Below are 22,757 nucleotides of genomic sequence, written 5' to 3'. Positions count from 1 at the left end.
CAGGATGTAATAATAATGACTCTGACTATTTTAACAAATGCAGCACATGATGAATATCAGGATAGTTAGAAAAGCTAAGGCCAGGTAGCCTAGGAAACATGATAACCGGGAAGAAGAAAAATGCTTTAAAGGATTATCCTTTCATGCAAATATTTATATAGTGAAAGAGCTGAACAAAAGGCAGCAAAATAACCAAAAGGCAGTAGTTTTCTGTTGTGATAGCCATGCTTTGAGGATCTGAAATCTCTTTTGCAAAAGCATAGTGGTATCTGCTCTTCAGAGGAAGTTGTGTCAGATGATTAACAGCAGGCCTGAGGAAGGGCAGAGAGGAGGCTTCAGGTGCTCTGCTTTTCCCTCTTAAAACTGAGCCAGTCAGGATGTGGGGGCAGGCCAACAACCCAAACTAGTGAGTGGAGGGAGCAATCCTGAGATCCACTGTGGAACCGTCAGTGATCTGAGCTCCCCTTTGGAGGACAAAGACCCCATGATCTCTCCCCATCAGGGGCATCCTGGCAGTCACCCATCTCTCTGCTCCATCCCTAAGACTTCCAGGCCAGAACCAGTGTTAGGGTTTCTTTAGATAGTAAGAGTTCTCTTGCAGAGTTCCAACCCCAGAGGGACACAGGTCATCAATAGAAAAAATGGGGGTGGTGGCCTCATACTTCGAGGCCAATGTGAAACATCATCTGAATTCTATTATGAGGACTTTTAATCACAAGGGGAATTACAGTTGGTTGGAAAAGGATTAAAGCCTGTGACTTTGCACTTTACATCCATCTATTCATTTACTCAGCAGGAAGTAATACTCTGTGTGTATACATAATGTGCAGCGTGAGTATTGTTTTCTGTCTTCGGAGACCAACATGGTTGAGGAGGGGTCCCACCTTCCAGGAGCTCAGTTTTTTTGAAAGCTAGAATCATGAAAGCCTTTAAAAAACACATTTCCTGGGCTCCCACCCAGAAGAATTGGATTAGAAACTCTGTGGGTAGGGCACCGAAATTGGTGTTTTCTAATAAAGCTCTCAGATGATTTCACTGTGCAGCTAAGTTTGAGAATTTAGTTCTAGAGGGATACAGTGAGTTTGAGTTTGATCTAACCTTGGATTTGGTCTACAGAGATGTAATACATCCTTGGAGAACTATAATCCCTGCCCCCCAAGATTTATAGTTAAGGGGTTATGGCCGACATTCTGAAAACTATTCCAGAGATTCTCAACACAGGATGATTTTGTCCCCACTCTTCCCCCAGAGGCATTAGAGACTATCTGGAGACATTTTTGGTTGATAAGGCATGGGAGGAGAGTGCTACTGGCATCTAGTGGGTAGAGGCCAGGGATGTGCTAACTATCCTATATGTCACAGGATGGTGCCCCTAGCAAAAAATTGACTGAAAATGTCAATAGTACTGAGGTTGAGAAATCCTGGTTTAGTCTTTTTGTTTTTAATTTAAATTCAAGGTAGTTAACATACAGTGTAGGATTGGGTTCAGGAATAGAATTTAACGATTCATCACTTACATATAATCCCCAGTGTTCATCCCAACAAGTGCCTTCCTTAATGCCTATCACCCATTTAGCCTATCCCCCCACCCACCTCCCCTACAGCAAGCTCAGTTTGTTCGCTATATTTAAGAGTCTCTAATAGTTTGCCTCCCTCTCTGTTTTTGTCTTATTTTTCCTTCCCTTCCCCTATATTCACCTGTTTTGTTTCTTAAATTCCACATGAGTGAAATCATATATTTGTCTTTCTCTGACTGCCTTATTTTGCTTAGCATAATACCCTCTAGTTCCATCCATGTCATTGCAAATGGCAAGATTTCATTCTTTTTGATCACTGTGTAATATTCCATTGTATATATATACTACATCTTCTTTATCCATTCATTAGTTGATAGACATTTGGGCTCTTTCCATAATTTGGCTATTGTTGATAATGCTGCTATGAACATTGGGGTGCATGTGCCCCTTCAAATCAGCATTTTTGTATCCTTTGGATAAATACCTAGTAACGCAATTGCTGGGTCGTAAGGTAGTTCTACTTTTAACTTTTTGAGGAGCCTCCACGCTGTTTTCCAGAGTAGCTGCAGCAGCTTGCATTTGCACCAACAGAGGAAAAGGGTTCCCTTTCTCTACATCCTCATCAACCTCTGTTGTTTCCTGAGTTGTTAATTTTAGCCATTTTGACCATTGTGAGGTGGTATCATTGTGGTTTTGATTTGTATTTCCCTGATACTGAGTGATGTTGAGCATCTTCTCATGTGTCTGTTGGCCATTTGGATGTCTTCTTTGGAAAAGTGTCTATTCATGTCTTCTGCCCATTTCTTAACTGGATTATTTGGTTTTTGGGTGTTGAGTTTGATAAGTTCTTTATAGATTTTGGATACTAACCCTTTATCAGATATGTCATTTGCACATACCTTTTCCCATTCTGTTGGTTGTCTTTTAGTTTTGTTGAGTATTTCCTTTGCTGTGCAGAAGCTTCTTATCTTGACGAAGTCCCAATGGTTCATTTTTGCTTTTGTTTCTTCTCTTGCCTCTGGAGGTATGTCTAGTAAGATGTTGCTGCGGCTGAGGTCAAAGAGGTTGCTGCCTGTGTTCTCCTCCAGGATTTTGATGGCTTCCTGTCTCACATTTAGGTCTTTCATCCATTTTGAATTTATTTTTTTTGTGTGGTGAAAGAAAGTGGTCCAGTTTCATTCTTGCATGTCGCTGTCCAGTTTTTCCAATACCATTGGTTGAAGAACCTGTCTTTTTTCTTTTTTTTTATATTTATTTATTCATGAGAGTCAGAGAGAGGGATAGAGAGAGGCAGCGGCAGAGGGAGAAGCAGGCTCCCCGCCTAGCAGGGAGCCTGATGCGGGACTCGATCCCAGGACCCTGGGATCGTGACCTGAGCCGAAGGCAGACGCTTAACCATCTGAGCCACCCAGGTGTCCCAAACCTGTCTTTTTTCTATTGGATATTCTTTCCTGCTGTGTTGAAGATTAGTTGACCATACAGTTGTGGGTCCATTTCTGGGTTCTCTATTCTGTTCCATTGATCTGTGTGTCTGTTTGTGTGCCATTATCATACTGTCTTGATGATTACAGCTTTGTAATACAGCTTGAAGTCCAGAATTGTGATGCTTGCCGCTCTGCTTTTCCTTTTCAACATTATTTTGGCTATCCAGATTTTTTCTGGTTCCGTACAAATTTTAGAATTTTTTGTTCTGGTTCTGTGAAAAATGCTGGTGTTATTTTTATTGGGATTGCATTAGATGTGGAGTGCTTTAGGTAGTATAGATATTTTAACAATCTTCATTCTCCCAATTCATGAGCATGGACTGTTTTTCCATTGCTTTGTGTCTTCTTCAATTTCTTTCATAAGTGTTCTATGGTATACAGTGTAGTGTTCTTCAGTGTACAGATCTTTTACCTCTGGTTAGGTTTATTCCTAGGTATCTTAGGGTTTTTGGTGCAGTTGTAAATGGGATTGATTCTTTGATTTGTCTTTCTTCTGCTTCATTATTGGTGTATATAGAAATGCAACAGATTTCTGTACGTTGATTTTATATTGTGTGACTTTGCTGAATTCATGTATCAGTTCTAGCAATTTTGGTGGAGTCTTTCTGGTTTTCTACATAGAGTATCATGTCGCCTACAAAGAGTGAAAGTTTGACTTCTTCCTTGCCTTTTTGGATGCCTTTTATTTCTTTTTGTTGTCTGATTGCTAGGCTAGGACTTCCAGTACTATGTTGAACAACAGTGGTGAGAGTGGACATCCCTGTCATGCTCCTGACCTTAGGGGAAAGGCTCTCAGTTTTTCCCCTTTGAGAATATTATCTGTAGGTCCTTCATTTATGGCCTTTATGATCTTGAGGTATGTTCCTTCTATCCCTACTTTCTTGAGGATTTTTATCAACAAAGGATGCTGTATTTTGTCAGATGCTTTTCTGCATCTATTGAGAGTTTCTTACGGTTCTTATCCTTTCTTTTACTAATGCGGTGTGTCATGTTGATTGATTTGCAGATCTTGAAGCACCCTGGCAGCCCAGGAATAAATTCCACTTGATTGTGGTGAATAATCCTTTTAATGTACTGTTGGATTCCATTAGCTAGTATCTTGTTGAGGATTTTTGCATCCATGTTCATCAGGGATATTGGTCTGTAATTCTCCATTTTAGTGGAGTCTTTGGTTTTGGAATCAAGGTAATGCTGGCCTCATAGAATGAGTTTGGAAGTTTTCTTCCATTTTTATTTTTTGAAAGAGCTTCAGAAGAATAGGTATTAATTCTTCTTTAAATGTTTGGTAGAATTCTGCTGGAAAGCCATGTGGCCCTGGGCGACTTTTTTTTTTTTTTAATTTTATTTATTCATTTGAGACACAGAGATACAGACAGAAAGAGAGAGCATGAGCAGGGGGAGAGGCAGACAAAGAGGGAGAAGCAGGCTCCCCGCTGAGCCAGGAGCCCGATGTGGGGCTTGATCCCAGGACCCTGGGATCATGACCTGAGCTGAAGGCAGACGCTTAACCATCTGAGCCACCCAGGTGCCCCTCTGGGAGACTTTTGATTACTGATTCAGTTTCTTTGCTGTTTGTGGGTCTGTTCAAATTTTATATTTCTTCCTGTTTCAGTTTCCAATTTATATGTCTCTAGGAATTTATCCATTTCCTCCAGATTGCCCGATTTATTGGCATATAATTGCTCATAATATTCTCTTATAATTGTATTTCTGTGGTATTGATGATCTCTCCTCTTTCATTTGTGATTTTATTTGGCTCATTTCTCTTTTTGATAAGTCTGGCTAGGGGTTTATCAATTTTGTTACTTCTTTCAAAGAACCAGCTCCAAGTTTTGTTGATCTGTGCTATAGTTTTTTTTATTTCTATGTCATTTATTTCTGCTCCGATCTTAATTATTTCCCTTCTTCTGCTGGTTTTAGGCGTTATTTGCTGTTCTTTTACCAGCTCCTTCAGATGTAAGGTTAGGTTGTGTATTTAAGACTTTTCTTGCTTCTTGAGGGAGACTTGTATTGCTCTATACTTCCCTCTTATGACTATCTTTCCTGCATCCCAAAGGTTTTGGACTGGACTGTTGTGTTTTCATTCTCATTTGCTTCCATGTATTTTTTTATTTCTTCTTTAGTTTCCTGGTTAACCCATTCATTCTTTAGTAGGATGTTCTGTAACCACCATGTATTTGTGGTTTTTCCAGATTTTTTCTTGTGGTTGACTTCAAGTTTCATAGCGTGGTGGTCTGAAAATATGCATGGTTATGATCTCAGTCTTTTTGTATTGGTTGAGACCTGATTTTTGACCCAGTATGTGATCTGTTTTGGAGAATGTTCCATGTGCACTCAAAAAGAATGTGTATTTTGCTGCTTTAGGATGAAATGCTCTGAATATATCTGTTAAGTCCATCTGATCCAGTGTGTCATTCAAAGCCATTGTTTCCTTGTTGGTCTTCTGGTTAGATGATCTGTCCATTGCTATGATTGGGGTGTTAAATCTCCTACTATTATTGTATTATTATCAATGAGTTTCTTTAAGTTTGTTATTAATTGATTTATATATTTGGTCGCTCCCATATTGGGGGCATAAACACTTATAATTGTTAGATCTTCTTGTTGGATAGAGCCCCCCTTCATTATGATATAGTGCCCTTCTTCATCTCTTATTAGTCTTTGGTTTAAAATCTAGTTTGTTTGATATAAGTATGGCTACTCCAACTTTCTTTTGAGGTCCATTAGCATGATAGATAGTTCTCCACCCCTTCACTTTCAATCTGGAGGTGTCTTTGGCTCTAAAATGAGTCTCTTGTAAGCAGAATATCGATGGGTCTTGGTTTTTTATCCATTCTGATACCCTGATTTGATTGGAGCATTAAGTCCATTTATATTCAGAGTAATTAGTGATAGCTATGAATTTAGTGCCATTGTATTACCTGTAAAGTTACTGTTCTTTTTTTTTTTTTTAAAGATTTTATTTATTTGACAGAGAGAGACACAGCAAGAGAGGGAACACAAGCAGGGGGAGTGGGAGAGGGAGAAGCAGGCTTCCCACGGAGCAGGGAGCCCAATGTGGGGCTCGATTCCAGGACCCTGGGATCATGACCTGAGCCGAAGGCAGATGCTTAATGACTGAGCCACCCAGGCTCCCCAAGTTACTGTTCTTATAGATTGTCTCTATTGCTTTCTAGTCTTTGTTGCAAAATCTTTCCTGCTTAAAGGGTCCCCTTTAGTATTTCTTGCAGAGCTGGTTTAGTGTTCATGTATTCCTTTAGTTTTTGCTTGTCTTGGAAGCTCTTTATCTCTCCTTCTATTTTGAATGACAGCCTTGCTGGATAAAGTATTCTTGGCTGCATATTTTTTTTTTGCATTTAGCATGTTGAATATATCATGCCACTCTCTTCTGGCCTGCCATGTTTCTGTGGAAAGGTCTGCTGCTAACTTATGTGTCTACCCTTGTAGGTTAAGGACCTTTTATCCCTAGCTGCTTTCAGAATTCTCTCTTTATCTTTGTATTTTGCAAGTCTCATTGTGATATGTCTTGTTGTTTACCTGTTTTTGTTGAATTTGAAGGGAGTTCTCTATGCCTTTTGGACTTGAATACCCGTTTCCTTCCCCAGATTAGGGGAGTTCTCAGCTATAATTTGTTCAAGTAAACCTTCTGCCCCTTTTCCCCTTGCTCGTGTTCTTCTGGGACTCCTATGATATGGATATTATTGCGCTTTGTAGAGTCACTGAGTTCCCTAAGTCTTTATTTGTGATCTATCTTTCCCTCTTCTTTTTCAGCTTCATTATTTTCCATAATTTTGCCTTCTATATCACCTGTTGTATCCTCTACTTCTTCCATCCTCATTGTGATTACATCCAGTCGGTTTTGCATCTCAGTTACAGCATTTTTTATTTTGGCCCAGTTTTTAGGTCTTTATCTTGGCAGCCAGGGTTTCCCTGGTGTCTTATATGCTCATTTCAAGCCCAGTTAGTATTCTTAGACTGTTTTTCTAAATTCTTGTTCAGATATATTGCTTATATCTGTTTTGAGCAAATCCCTGGCTGTGATCTCTTCTTGACATTTCTTTTGGGGAGAAATCCTCCTTCTTTTCATCATGTCTAGGTTTCTGTCTTTTGTATATTAAGAAAGCTTGTTCTGTTTCCTGGTCCTGAGATTAATACTATATTAAGAAGGGGTCCTACACTGACCAGGGCCTGGTGCTTCAGGAAGTGTTTGTTGTGTATTCAGTGTGCACTCTGCTGTTGTGTTTTGGTTGCTCTTTCCCACAGGTCAGTCCTCTGCAGAGTTCCTCCTTGCTTGCAGTGGGGAGTGTTTGGACCTTAAACTAGATATGCTTTGACTTGTTTGTTAAGATAAACCTGATAAAAAAAATTTAAAAAAGAGCCCTGATCCAAGAAAAGAAAAAAGGAAAGGGAATAAAAAAGCAAGTAAACAAAAACTATAAGCCTGATTCTAAAGAATAAGAAAGAAAGAAGGAAAAAAAAAAAAAAAAGAAAAAGAAGCCTGATCCAAAAAAAACAGGAAAAGGAAACAAGCAAACAAACCAACCAAAAACAAGAAAGTCTAAGCCTGATACCAAAGAAAAGAAAAAAAAAAGGCAAGAAAAAAAAAAAAAGCAAGCCTGGTCCTATCCCATCAGAACTGAAGCTGACTCTTGAGAGCACTCTTTGATCAACAGACCTGGTACATGTTGGGGGGTCCCGTGCTGGTCTTCTGGGGGAGAGGCCTGCTGGGCTGGCTCACAGTCAGACCTGCCCTTGTAAAGATGCTCCTGCCAGGCAGGGGGGTGGGGTTTGGTTTAAATGACCTCAGCCTCTCCTGGAAGTTCTGTGTTTCTCTTTGAAGTCCGACTGTGCTGGTGGCTGGGGGTGGAAGATGGCATCACCCCACCCTCTTGTCCCCAGGTAGGGGAACTCACGGCCACTGCTGTTCAGGAGGCCCTCACAGAAAAAGTGTCCTCTCCTGTGTCCCAGGCTTTCATCAGATCCTTGCCTTCAACCTGTCCGTGCCTGGCCGTCGGCATGCCTGGCGCCACAGTTCTCCTGTGTTTGTCTCTGGCTAGTGGCTGGGATTCAAAACTCCAAATCTTAAAGAGCCTGGCAAGGTGCGGACCCACTCCCCTCCCCCAGAGAAGAGCCTGGCAGCACTGTGCCAGACACCGTTCTGTCCCAAGGAAGCAGTCACACGACGTAGGGCCCAGGCATGGTGGCTGGAGTCTGTTGTGACACGCAGTGAAAAGCTGCGGCCAGGTTATCTGCCCTCTCTGAGTGCCTCTCTGGCCCTTGCTGCTGAATGGCTGCTGGATGGCTCCTGGCAGGCCTTTTGTGCTTGGAGAGGTAAAATACCCTCTTACAAATGTACTTCAGGAAGGGAAACGATCTCTCCCAGTGCGACCCAGGGGATCCCCACACCACAGCGCCTTGTGTGAACCCTATGTGCTGCTCTCTCTCGCACTCTCTCCAACTCTCACTGACCTCACTTCGCGAGAAAGGTTCCCTCCCCTTTGTGGGTCTGTGGCTTTTCTCTCCCCCAGTTCATGGCCCCAAATCTCACATCTACCATGTTCTCTCCCTCCAATTGTGTAGATTGTTTTCTTAATCCTCAGATAATTTCCTAGTTGTTCAAAATGATTTGATGTTATCTAGCTGTGTTTGAGGGACGAGGCAAGCTCAGGGTCCCCCTACTACTCTGCCATCTTAATTCCTCCCTCAGTCCTGGTTTAGTTTTAAGGATAGTTCTACTTGTAAGGCCAACATGGCAAACAGCTTCCATTAGCTAACATTTATTATGCACTTACCATGTTCTAGCGCATTATGTGTGTTAAGAAACCCTGATTATTTTTTATTAGGTATTATTTGTGCTCATTATAGAGATAAGGAAACTGAGGCCCAGGGATAAGATAATTTGTCTGAAGTCACATATCTAGTAGGGGAAGGATTTAGGACTTGGAACATGCACAGTCAGGCTTCTAGACACAACATTGTACTGCTGCCCACCAGGTTCTGTTTTTCCTCTGAGAGTTTTTCCAGGCAGAAAAGGGGTACGTGTGTACTTGGATTAGTCCTTCTTAAGATTTGCTGCTTGAGAAAAACAAAATGTCCTTTTCCTATGCAAAAGATAGCCCCTCTGGGCTGAGAGATTCATGGACATTGATAATTTTTGTGCCATGTGGTCAGGCTAGGGCTATGGAAATGCTGAGAGGAATCCCCAAAGAGGATGCTGATTGATGCTTTCGACACCAGTGGATTCCAACAGTGTTTGGCAGCTGCTGGGCATCCTGCGGCACATTTTGGGGTAGTGCCTGACCAGCCAGACTGTGTTTTTGACAACTCTGATCTTCTTAACTCTGAGCATCTGGTAAAACGATGCCTCAGCAGGAAAACACAGTGGGAGAATGTCTGCTTAGAGCATGTGAGTGTCTGAATGGACTCTCAGACGTCCTCTAGAAAGCCCTGGTGTCCCCAGGTCCCCTTTGCTCACTGTCCCTGTGCTCTATGCAGACAGAAGAAATGAGACAGAACCCCAGCAGAGGTCATCTTCCCTCTCTCTAGTGTCCCTCCCCATGGTCACTGCATTTGGGTGAGGGGTTTCAGCCAGCTGTGCATCTATTGCTGGGCCTCATTGTGTCTTTTAACACAGATTGCATCCAGCAGGCTCTTGAGCATCAGGGTCCACCTTATCTGGGAGGCTGCTGCAGGCCAGCAGGCTAAGCAACTTCATGTACGCTACAGACTTAGTAACTGGAGAATCTGAGCAGGCCGGCGCTCAACTGTAACACTGTATTTCTACCCAACACATTCTGTTTTCTTCTGGGAGTTTTTCCAGGTAGAAAAATGGGTCCATTTACAGCATGGCTGTAAAATGTGCACAAGGTGGAGATTTTTGGAAGGAAAAAGCAAAGGGACTTCTACTGTGGTTAGAGGTCCTGGCCCAGCTTTACACAGAGTGGTGATGTGTGGAATCGCCCCCCTCCCCAGCACACTCCATCCTCCTTGGCATTATTCTCTGAGAGGAACCTGTGTACATTTTATGTACTTCTGGGCCCCAAGTCTATGAAAAGATGTTGAAATGAAGTTGACAGCATGGAATTGAGGTTCATGGAGGACATTGATTATGTGTGTTATCATTTTTATGTTTTTGGTCTTGGTAGAGATTTTCTATTTTTATTAAGAACACTGGCTATTGGCAAAGAATTTACTACCTTCCCTCTTGGCTGGGCTATTGGCTCTACTGCTCAGCTCTCTCTTCCATCTCCCATGGAATTTTTCCTCATTTTTTTTTCACTTTTTTTCAGGCTGCTTTCTATCTCAGAGGGTGATTCTGCTTCCCATTTATAGAGAAATTGAGGCTATTAATATGAATTCCTTCAACTTTTATCCTTTTGGTAGTTATTAGTGCTATTTGCCAAATAGCTTCATTTTTCTCTCCTTTCAACATATGGCAGCGTTATACTTCCTGGCTTCTCTCATGGTGTTGTGGGTGATGTGACTAATTGTTGACAGTGAGTTTTAAGTGGGAACAATGTGTGTCACTTCTAGGTGGAAGCATTTCCTTGCTCGTGTGGGACTCTCCATCACTGGAGTTCCCTTTGACAGGGTGGGACCATTGGAGAGGGTAGCTGTCCTGTCAGCCTGGATTCCTGAGTGAATTCTCTTCCAAGATGGAAATAGGATGAGCAATAAATAAGCCTTCTTTCATTAAAAGCCACTATAACTTTGGCTTCGCTTGTCAACAGAGCTTAACGACGCCCGACTTTATTAATATCATGTCCCTTTTGCCCAAAAACTATGCTGCATCCATACCCACCCTGTTTGCCTTCTAGCTTTTCTCAGAGGAAAAGCTGTCTCTGCACCTTCCCTCATCTTTACAACTACTTCTCATTAAAGTTCTCCAGTGGCTTCCTCTTATTCTTGAAAAAAGAATGAGAACAAAATTCTTTAGCATGGTCAATGAGCCTTTCTGCATGGTCTGGTCCCTGCCTGCTTCTTTACATTCATCCCATGCCCCACTCTTCCCTATGCCTTCCAACTCAGCCACATTCACCTTCTTTCAGTTTCTCTTATATGCTATGTTTTCTCTTACCACAGGGCCTTTGAATATGCTTTGAACATGTTCTCTCCTTTAGAAATGTCCTCCCCACATCTGGTTAACTTTTTATTCTTTAGCTCTCAGAGCAAGTGTGACTTCCTCAGAGAAGCCTTCATTGACCTCCCTGATTAGGTGACAGCTAACTTTAGAAGTTATAATATCATGGTCTTCTCTTTTATAATACTTCAAATCCAACATCACAATTTATTGGTGTGATGTGTTGATTAGCATCTGTCTTTCCCATGATGGCTGACATCATGTCCTTTTCATTCAGCACCACATCCCCGTTCATTAGCACAGCATGCTTTGTAGGCCCTCACTGAAAGCTTGTTGAAGGCATGAGTGAGGATATGCAGCCATACTGTCCAGTGTGGTACCCACTGCCCACAATCAGCTTTGATATTTGAGCTAATTCATTTAGAAAATACTAAGAATTCAGTTCCATAATTACCTTAGCCACATTTCCAGTGCTGGCTAGCCATGCATAAGAAGCTAGCGCCTACCATGTTAGACAGCAGAAAATAGAACATTTGCATCATCACAGAAAATTCCCTGGGATAGTGCTGCCAGGACGAAGTCCAAGTGGCTGTGTAATGAAACACCCTCAAGGATTTGGTTCTGAGAAGCTTTCCAGTGTGCTCCTTTCCCACAGTGATACGGCCACAGGGAAACACTTGCCCCCCTCTAAACATAGCCCCATCCATGCCACTCTTCCTCAGGTATCTGCGACTTCTCAGCTTTCACCTCCCTCTGCCTAAATTGTCCTCCCTTGCTTCTCAGCTAAATTGACATCCTGTCCAGCACCTCTCATCCTTTTAGCCCTGTCTCAAGCATTTCTGCTTCTGGGAAACTTTTCCTGGGGTCCCGACTGAGCCGGTCACTGCTTCCTCTGGCCTTCACGCTGCCACTTCCTGTTTCTGTTTGTCCTGCTCAGACAAGATTATAACGGTGGTTCACACTTCTCTCTCCTTTGCTAGATGAACACCTCAAGGGTGAGGCCTAGGTCTTGATCTTCCAAGTCTCCCCCGTGCTCAGCATAGAGTTGGTGGTGTAGTGGACACAGTGAATGTTTGTTCAATGATGCCTAAGTAAGTGAATGAAAATCATAGGGGATATTATTTCCTTAGTACAAACTGTCTTAGTAGGGTTACTGAGGGCCCTCCTTTCATTCCTTCTCCCTCCCTTTGTCCTGTCCCAGGGCTTTATTTCATGTGAGACTAGCTTTCTGAGCCAGGAATCACCTAGGAGCTTGGTGGAGTCAGGAATGGGCACTGTTTCAGAGTCTGGAAGGCTCAGCAAAGTGGAGCTGCTCCTGTAGGAGAGTGGGGAGTCTCATCAGTTGGGAGGAAAGATGGCCAGTGCCATGCTTAGGTTCCACAAACCAAGCTGCAGGACAGGACACTAGAGAGCGGGGTCCACCTGCAAGTCTGAAAGTGACTGTTGTGAACCCTACTTTGCTCAGCTAGCAAAGTGCAGAGGCTGCTGCTGCTACGGTCATAGCATCCCCATCCCCACCTTACCTACCACCTGATGGCTTCTTGAGGGCAGGACTGTCATACCCCTCTTGGGATGCCCAGCAGGCTGATCAATGTCTATAGAGCTCACAGGCAGTGGCTGAAACAACTTGTCAGACTGAACTACCCCCTTACTGGTGATAATTGCCTGATAATAGACATGCTTTCTGCAGTGGGACTAATGTAATTTTGGACAAAATATTCATGTGTTCCCCCCCCCTTTTTTTTTTTAAATAATAGATCTTTGCTTAGTTATGTCCAAAGGAGCCTCCACCTCCTCTCTAGGTAGACTTAAGGCTTCTGTTGTGCAAAATAGGACCTTCTGGGTCCCTTTGTCCTATTCTCCTGTGGCATTTGAGCTTGAATGACACATGTCTACAAAGTTCTTTCAGTGACTAGGAGATTTATATGACCCCCATATAGACACATCTGGAGTCAGGAAGAAGCAAGGGATGATGTAGGGGAAAGAAAGGAAAAGAACATCCCTGTGAGCCTAGAGATGAAGAAGCAATCAAGAGGAGAGAGAGGGAGGGATGAAAATAAAAGGTTCAGATGTGTGTCTTCAGTTAGTCAAGTTGAAGAGGGCGCCAAGGATTGAGTCTGGATCTCTGTGACCAGCCACTCAGCAATGACCACATGCTAGACACTGGGCTCCCTTTACGGGTGCAGCCTGGGTCCAGCTGAGCCCAAATGGATCTTGAGACTGATTTCGACTCCCTGTTGGTGGAGCTGGAAGTCCCTTAAGCATTTATTTAGAGCTGATATGCAGAGGGAGAAGAGTGCCTTTAAGAAAGATATTAGGCATGGTTCCACAGGGCCAGACATAGAAATGGAGAAGACAGCAAGATGTCTGCTAGTCACATTGGCCCTGAAGGAGAAGACCAAGGCCTATATATGGCGGGCTGCAGGCCAAAGCTGGAGGGATTGGTTTCTTTATCCATGAGGCCCAAGTAGAGTTGCTTCTGAGATTACGTGTGATCAGCATGGGGAGAGAATCCCCCTTACTTCTTCATAAGGCAGCCTTGGCTTCCAAAGGGACTGTAACCTGTTAGGGCTGGGATGGGCTGAGATGGGTGACAGAAGTGTGTTAAGTAACATGAACACGGGCTCTAAGCCAGCACAGTGTGTGTAGTGTACTGCTTCGTCTATACCCACAGGCTGATGGGCCCAACGCCGTTTGAGGCACACTTTATCCCATTCGATTCTTACCATAATCCTATGAAGTGGGTGTTATTATCCAAACTTTATAGATGAGACAAGTGAGACGTACAGAGGCTAAGTGACTTGCTCAAGTGACTCCATTAAGTGGTTGGACCAGGATTAACCTCAGAGGGCACCTTCTGAGCCACTTTTCCAACACTTTCTTCTAAACACAACGATTAACATTGCAGATGACACATCTGCCTGGGTTTTGGGGGAGGCTGAGCTACTCTCTTAAAACAGAAGTCATGGAGAACAACCATATCCTCACAAGGCCTTTTGTCTTTTCTGGAAGGATTTTAGACTATAATGACAATGTCCTTACCAAGGGGAAGTTTCTAGCATTTTCTAGGGAGAAGACAAAGGACAAGCTAGGGAATATCTCTGGAAAGAGAAAGACCCCCCGCCCCCCAGTTACAAGGAAGGGGGACATCACTGAATCACAGCAATGATGCTTCCCTGTGGAACTCCAGAGAACTTTACAGTTTGCAGAGCATTTCCTCTCATATGAATTCACTTGAAGGTTCACAGAAAACGGAAGCAGAAGCATATATGCTCATTTTGCAGATGGGGATGAGACTCAGAGCTTCAAAGACTTGCCCAAGACCACATGGGTAGTAAGTGAAAGAATCATGCTAAAGATCTGGTTTTCTGACACCTACTTCATGATTCTTTTCTTTTTACCAGGTGGTCCCTTGTGCAATGGTGGGATAATTGTCTTGAGTTAATGGAGCCTGACATTATGACTGAGCCAGCCAGACGACCAGACATTAGTGTGGTGCCTGAAGAGAGGCAGACATTCAGGTGAAGCACCTGATCCAGGGCTCATTACCAGCAAGGGCGGCACCCACTTCATTTAGATCTGTGTGTTTCATAGCTCATATAGGCTGATTCTACATTAGAGTTACCCAAAGACTTTTACATGGAAAACGAGTTTCATCAGTCTTCTGTGAGAAAGAGTTCTGTGGTCAAATAATACATATTGTACCCTTTTTCTTTTAATTGGAGGAGCAATGCATGTTAAATCTCTGTAATGTCTTTAAGCAAAGAAATCTGTTTGACTCTACTTAATTCAAGATCTCCAAATTTATTTGAACAAAACACCATTTTTTAAGGTCTTACTTAGTAGCGGCCCATGAAACTGCCAAGAACAACTAATTTGCTTTAATTACTGAATTAATGGTTTGATTTGATATCATGTGGGCAGAGACTTAGGCATTTTTTTATGGTTCTATATTCCAGCCTTAAAGCTATTGTATATATCAGGTGTAAAGGCAATGTATTTATAAATAGGCTTTGATGCTAGTCATTTCATAACTCAATGACCCAGGGTTAGATTGTGCCCATGGAAGCGTGCTAAAGTTCATAAATTAAAAATGAAATCTCATTATAATATTAATACATCTTTTTTTTTATTAATACATCTTTTTAATATTAGGTGTTTTCACTATAATTCATGGTAGAATAAATGTCAAGGAAAACTCTGTGTCTGTCTGCTGTTACATAATGATAAACATGGTCTGAGAGAATTTACCCATTGGAGGTCTTTAAAATGAGCAAGGCTGACTTTTTATGCAGGTTGTTTATCATCTTCCCACCTATGGATTGCTGCAGACACTTGACATTCATGAGGGATATTTCCTAAGACCTTTATGACTCTCCTAATTGGCAAATATCACTAAATAATTTCCCTCATAAAACCTTTTTATTGTGTCCCGAACTGTCATGTTCATGGAGTACTTTACTTTCTCTTCTCATTCATCACCGGGGCTGTTTTGTACTTAGTGGTTGACAACAAGAGGGAGCATGTAGCTATGAGGTGGTGGCCAGACTTCTGGACTAGCTGACTGATTTGCTGACAGTGTTGCTAAGAGGTTTGGATTTGTTTCAGAAAAATGGTGAATGCTTGCATTTTATGGGCCATTAGAATTGCTCATGAATAGCTGAAACTGCAAATATAAATTTGCAGATGCCAAGCATCTCCTGTTCTTTGGGTTTTCAAAGACATCTTCACCTCCACGCTGTGCTCCTTCCCTGTGCTGGGAGGCAGGAGGGTACTCCGTCTTTGGGAAGGAAGGAAGTACTTGTGGTTCTGGAAACTCAAGCTCATCTTTACCACTGCTAAACAGTCTCCATAGCAGGGTTTGTGTGAACTCCAAGGCCATGGGTATCTCAGCAGCTTCTGGGTTAGAATGCTGTGCTTTGATGAAAAGCCTCATTGAGCTCTTGGGGTTGCTGAAAAAACGAGAGTTTTCCTGAGCCAAGAAAATAGGGTTGTACTTGAAGCTATAGCCTGCTCCCTCTCTTTTCATAGCCCTATGCTTTTGAATGGTAATCAAAGGCCCCATTTCCTATGATTTGTCCACTTTGCCTTTGGGACCCAGAGTCTTCAGATAAAGCTATTTTTCTTAGATTTTTTTATTATTATTAAAAGTAAGAGGGCAGGAAGATTTTTTCAAACTTGGAAGCTCTCACTAGATGAATTCCACAAATATATGTGGTTTGTTGAAGGATGGTTCCCTCCACACAAATTGAGAAAAGTACGAGGAGAAGTGTCCAGAGGTCAGTTTGGGGGCATTGAAAATATCCCCAGTATTGACCCTGTGAAATAGCTGGAAAAAAATAAAAAGCCTTAAAGGCTGATCACCCATTTTGCTTATGTGCAAAGCACAGTGATATTGAAACACATGGATGTTTGGAGCTCTGCAGTTTTCATCAGGATGGATGACATCATCTAATGTAAGAGCAGATTCTAAAGAATCCAGAATACATCCAAAGTGGAGACATAATTGACTTTTGCTGCTTAGGACTTCAATCTGACTAGCCACTGTGGGCCTGAGGGCTACTGGGTGCCTGTGGCCATTAAAGACACCTTGAGGTTGAGTGAGGAGGTGGGACGAGCTTACTCCTGTGACAAGTCTCCTTGAGCTTCCTACTAAGTACTTGCATAAGACTTTAGAGTGAAATTCCTCTAAGGCTCCCAGACCCATGGATCCCACAAAGCCTCCAAACTAAAACATTTTCTACACAACAAGTCCCCAGGCACACAGAACTCAATCAGTGTTATTGACAGACCGGAGTGATGTGTTTCTCGTGAAAACTGGGGAATTGACCTCCTCACTGATGTCAGGTCACGTTGTCCCTGCCAGTTGTTTGGAGGCTGAAAATCTCCTCTTTTGTTTTCCAGGCTGAAAGCCTGCTCCTGGAATTATAGTCATGCTACCTTTCTCTTGGTGGGCTGGGGAGTGAAGGGAGGGGTTCGCTGAGGAGCTCTGAGCAGTCCTGCAAGGCTGGCCATTCTTTGTCTAGAGAGTAGTTGGGTGATTGGTGTTTTCATGGTCACCTTGTGGGAACGTAAAATATGCATGAGCCCAAAGTGAGGCCAGCCGCCCTGCAAGGCAAGAAGGCCTGGAGAGGTGGGGAAGCTTACCTTCTTGACTTCATATTTAATGGCGAGTTTGATCCGGCTCAGACTTGGACGGTGGTGGTCGGACCAGACTTGGAAGTTCACATCACCATTTAAAATCGCTTCCACCTCTTCCGTGTCTCGGCATAGGTCCAGCACGCCCACCACAAAATCCTTGCATTGCATAGATAACTTCCTGTAATCGTTCTAACAGAATAAAGAGAAATCAGGGGTGTGTCACAGGAGGCCCACAGATCGGCTTGCCCAGCACAGCAGCGTGGATCAGTAACTGTCCACCAAGTGTGTGCTTACGGAGAGCATTGGAACCAGGGCTGCACTGTGTCCAGAAGGCACAGCAGCCTAGCGGGCCTCTTCTAGGGATTGGTCAGGGTGGGCTCCGCGGGCGCCACCTGCATCTGAATCACCGTGGGTGCATGCTAGAGCTGCAGATTCCCGGGGCCTCTCACAGACTGACTGAGTCAGAATTCCTGTGGAGGACGCCCAGGATTTGTCCTTTCACCTTGTTCTCTAAGTGATTCTGATGGCTGCTGACACCCATCCTGGCTCTTTCAAAGCAGCAGTTCTTTGTGCCCAGTTCTGAGAGAGGGGGTGATAAAGAAATGAACTTGGAGACTGGAAATAACCCTTCACTCATTTACCACCCATATAGAGTGGTAACTGTTCTATACAGGAAGTTTACTGGAAAGATATGGCTGATAGGCTAAAACTGGAAAAAAAAATGTACACAGGTGTGCTTTCTTTTTAGGTGCTGGAAAATCTGCTTGTAAATGATAAATTTAAAAATCAAATGTAATTTAAATCTAACAGGATCCTTTCTCACCACACATCCTTTTGTATGGCAAATTTTGGCTCCTTAAATTACTTGCCTGTTGAATAAACATTTTTAGACCTTGACCTTTGTTTTGTTTTGTTTTGTTTTGTTTTTTAATGAGTTGCCTCTGGAGTCCTCTGTTCTCTTCCCTAGGCATACCTTTCAGAATTATCTTTGAGAGGCTGCAATTCATTTCTGAGTGACATGCCAGCTTCCCTCTCCCCCAAGCAGATTGCTTCAGTTCCAGACAATGATCCAAAATGTTGGACAAAAAAATGTTTTGGGTACCCTCATACCACTACTCCCCCAAAATATTTTCCTCTAGAGGTTTCCTTGTTAGTTTCTTAGTTGAAACAAGTCTATTCAGAAAGGACACCGAGAGCCAAATGTCACTTGTAATGTTAATGTCAACAGCCTTCAGACTGGTAGATAGTGGTTGGTAAATAGGAATGCAGGTTTGCTTTTCCAGAATTTGGATTTCTGAGTAAATAGGTGGGAGCCTGGCAAACTGTAGAAGCTTGGCCATTTTTCTGAATTAGTGATTCTTGTCTCCTTCCAGCACTACTGCGTCAGAATGTCACTGTGTTAGAGAAAGAGGATGGTAAGTGTTTGTTTGCTAGGAAGAGGATCAAGAAAATGTTTTCTGACAAGAGTGGCCACCCTTCATTTTTATATATAATTTAAGGAGAAGAAGGGAAATTCTGGGTAAGAAGTTGACTGTTCAGCTCAGGCAGACTGTCATGGAGAAAAATTCAGTGAAGATGCTTGGAGTCTTCTAGGTTTTGACACAGAACTGGGTGGTGAGATGAAGAGCTGTATTCTATGCTCCTCCATCCTTAACACCCCTCCCTCCCTTCTTCCCTCCTTCTATTCCTTCTCTCCCTCATTGTTGAGGGCCTACAGTGTACTAGGCAATGAAAAATTGGCAATGAAAAGGGTAAATGTGGTCTCTGAGTAGTGTGGGGGTAGAGGTTAGGGATCCACTGTCTGGACTGCATAACAGTAATGCTAGGTAAAACTTGCTCACAGCATATTCCAGATAAGATATTCTGAGAGCCCTGATGAACCAGGGGTGGGAAACTCAAGGGACTGGGCTCAGCAAAAGGGACCTGTTCAACTCTGGCAGTCCTGCTGCTGCAACCCAGGTGTCCTAAGCCTCTGGCCCCCCCTCCATCACCTTTCTTGTCTCTGTCTTGAGAAGAAGGAGTCTGTGAATATTGTTGCCTATTCTTGGTAAGACAGACACTTCCCTGCTAGTTAGACATGACCTCATCCCTTGGTAGAAACTCCCGCCTAGAGCTGAGTGCATGGATAGATACAGAAAAGAAGTGGAAAGGGCCTGACCCAGTCCATGGCCCAAGCTCCCCATGCTAGGAACATCAGATTGTACTGCCCTAGAGCCTCTGCACATTTCTGGGCTCAGCACAGTTCAGAACACAAGATACCATCCTGAGATTTTAGCTTCCCTGGGCTCTTTCAGCTAGCTTGGCCATAAAAAGGGGGGCCCACCAGACAGAGCAGCCAAAGCATGTAGTTTGCTTTTGCCTTCTGCATTAGACACTCAGGCTGGGAGGCAACAAACCTGGTGTCTGCAGATAGCTGGAAGAGTCAGAACCTGGGCCTGCCGGGAAGACAGAGATGACATGGATAAGGACAGCTGCAGGTGGTGGGGTTGGCCATGGCCAGGCCCAGGCTTACCAGAGAGGACCACAGGTGAATGTCTCTAGGGAATTAGGATGATTGTGATTTATTGGGTCAACCGTGAGCTTGGTAAGCCTTCTGGGTCATACTCTCCCAACTTTAGTTGGAGGTAGATGAGACACACACCCAGGCGTTCACAGGTACCCTTTTAAAAATAATTTAATTTTCTGCACATTAAAGTCTGCCAGTCCCAATGGGTGACAGATGTTCTGCCTGCAACATCTCACTTAATCCTTATAAAAATCTCATGATGGAAGGACTGTCAGCATTTCCCACTTAAAAATGAGGAAACTGAGACCCAGAGAGAGAAGCAAACAGGCTGAATCCACTTTTCCTTCTATTTGTAACTTACTCATGTCTGGATCACTCTTAACTTCCCTGAAGATTTCAGCCCCTGTCTCACTGCCACTCTCCCAACATTGCTGTTGTTATTCGTGGTGGTTTCAATATCCAGGAACATGACCCTTCCATTACTCTGCCCTCTCATTTCCTTGACAGTGTCTTTCCTAGTGACCTTCTCTTCAACTCTTAACTCAGCCACTCATTCTCTTACTTATTCGTCATAACCACAGCTCCTTCATGACCCCACCTTCAACTCTCCCCACTCTGACCACCGCCTTTCATATGTTGAGCTCACTCCCTCTGGGACCCCAATCCCAGCAATCCTTTGATTCTACCAGAGCTCCAAGGCTTTGATTATACCTCCCTTTTACTGGTTTTCATTCCCTTTAGGGGCCTGTCTCCCTCTTTGCAGTGCTTATCCTTCACGGCAATTGTTAAAATCATCCCTATACATATCATCAACTCTCTTGTCCTCCTCTTATTTCATCCTTCTTACTGGACAAAAGCCTGACCTTAGTTGAGTCTAACTCTCCACTGCCCTGTTCCTGCCTCTGCATAGTAAATGTGGCTGCACAACACACAACCGCTCTGATCAGGCATGCTATCAACTACCTCCAACCTCGGGTACCCTCCCTCTCTCCTAACAAGTATTGCATACCTTCTACCCTCCCTCTCTCCTAACAAGTATTGCTTACCTTCTACCCTCCCTCTCTCCTAACAAGTATTGCAAACCTTCTCCTCTCTTCGGTCTTCTGACACCTCCCCTTCCTCCTAACTCTCAAAGGAGGACCTTGTCTCCTATTTTGCTTGGAAAATAGGAGTCATCAGAAGAGAAGCACCACATGCTGACATGCTCACATATTCTACCTTCATGCATCTGCACTCATGGACTACTCCCTCTTTTTGCTGTGGATGAAGTGCTCTTGCTCCCATCTAAGGCTGTCTCCTCCATTTTGGTGCTGGATATCAGCACCTGATGCCTACTCAAGCACAGGGCTCCTGGAACCTTCCTTTCTTTCTCCTGCATTGTCAATTTCTCCTTTTCCCTATTGGCTCAGTATAAAACATGCTGCTATTCTCTCATCTTAAAAAGGAATTTCTCTTGACCCCACTTTCCTCTCCAATTACAACTACAATTTTCTGTTCCATTTTATAGCAAAGCTCCTCAGTTGAGTTGTCTACACTCATTGTTTCCAGTTACCCTCCAGGCTTCTTTCCTATTCCATTCAATAAGACTTTCACACCCACATCCACTTTCTCCACTGAGATTGTTCTTATCAAGGTCACAAGTGACTTTTATGTTCCCAAATCCAGTGGTTGGTTCTCAATCCTCATACTACGTGACCTATCAAGAGCTTTGACATAGATGATTACTTCCTCCTCTCTGGTACACATTTTTCACTTGGCTTCCAGCCTAATATGCTCTTTTGTGTGTTTTTCTTCCTGAATGACTACTTTTTATATTCTTTCTGGATTTATTCTCTTCTCCTTGATATCTTAATTTTGGAATGCCCCAAAGATGTGCCCCGTCCTTTGAATTCTCCTTTTATCTACTTATACTCATTGCCTTAGTGATCTTATATAAGAGCATTAGATACCATCCATATGCTGATGACTCTAGAAGTTATGTTTAGCACATCCTTCTCCTGAACTTGACTCATTACATTCACTTGCCAAGTTGATATTTCTACTTGGATGCTAAATTGTCACTTTAAACTTAACAAGACTAACTCTGGATCTAGCCTTCTCCACCTTATTTAGTTTCCCCCACCCTTTCACTTGCTTAGGACAAAAAAAAAAATCTGTCCTAATTTGCTATAGTGTATTCTCCATATATCAGTTGAAGGGATACTTAGAAAAAGTAGTCAGATCATGGCACTGCCCTGTTCAAACCCGCCAACAGTGTCCCATCCACTCAAAGTAAAAGTGGAGTCGTTATGTCATCCTATAAGGACATGCATTTCTAGCCCCTCCATTCTCCTCCTGATTTTATTTCCTATGATTCTCTCCTTCCCTCAGTCTACTCCAGCCACTCTCACTTCCTTGCTATTCTCCCAGTACATTCAGCATGGACAAGACCTTTGTACTGGCTGTTTTCTTTGCTTGGAATGCTCTTTCTCCAGGATCTCAATGACTAACTTCCACAACTCATTCAAGTCTTTGCTCACATGTCACTTTCTCAGAAGCCTTCCTTGACTGTCTTTTTAAAAAATTGCAACCCTTCTCCATTTGCCATCACCCTATTGTACTTCTCTTTCCTTCATAGTACTATGACCATATGACATCACATACTATATATTTTACCTATTTGTTGTCCCTGTCCTCTCTTGGAATGTAAGCTTCTCGAGGGTAGGAAACATTGCTGTTTTATTCACAAATAGAGTCTAGAACATGTTTTGAAACATGATAGACGCTCCATGAATGTTGAGTCAATCAGAGCAGTTTACTTGTCTAAGATAACATAGCTACTAAGTGGTTGAGCCAAGATTCAAAACAGGTAGATCTGACCCCAGTGCTGTGGTCTTTCCTCTCACTGTGTTGCCACTTTGAGCAGGATATTCCCTTCTCCTAAGCACACCGTGGAAACCAGAGGCTTAATTGGGGCTGACTCTCAACTAACTTGGGGAAATAAAGGGTGGGCTGATATACGGAAGTTTGAACACCTAACAGATTCTCTA

The 22,757-nt window shown here is 43.1% G+C and overlaps 1 protein-coding gene across 1 annotated transcript in view; it reads right to left on the bottom strand.

Moving 5' to 3' along the window:
* TRPC7 (transient receptor potential cation channel subfamily C member 7) overlaps positions 1-22,757 on the bottom strand; it is a 294,068-nt gene that overhangs the window by 79,460 nt on the left and 191,851 nt on the right. Inside the window, exon 4 of the mRNA XM_036114313.2 lies at positions 17,229-17,411. Coding sequence (XP_035970206.2) covers positions 17,229-17,411 — 183 coding nt within the window. The remainder of the gene's footprint in view (positions 1-17,228; positions 17,412-22,757) is intronic.

Source organism: Halichoerus grypus, chromosome 2 (genome assembly GCF_964656455.1).
Source record: "Halichoerus grypus chromosome 2, mHalGry1.hap1.1, whole genome shotgun sequence".
Taxonomy (NCBI): Eukaryota; Metazoa; Chordata; class Mammalia; order Carnivora; family Phocidae; genus Halichoerus; species Halichoerus grypus.
Note: the sequence above shows the minus strand (reverse complement) of the source record. Positions and strands in the feature narration are given on the sequence as shown.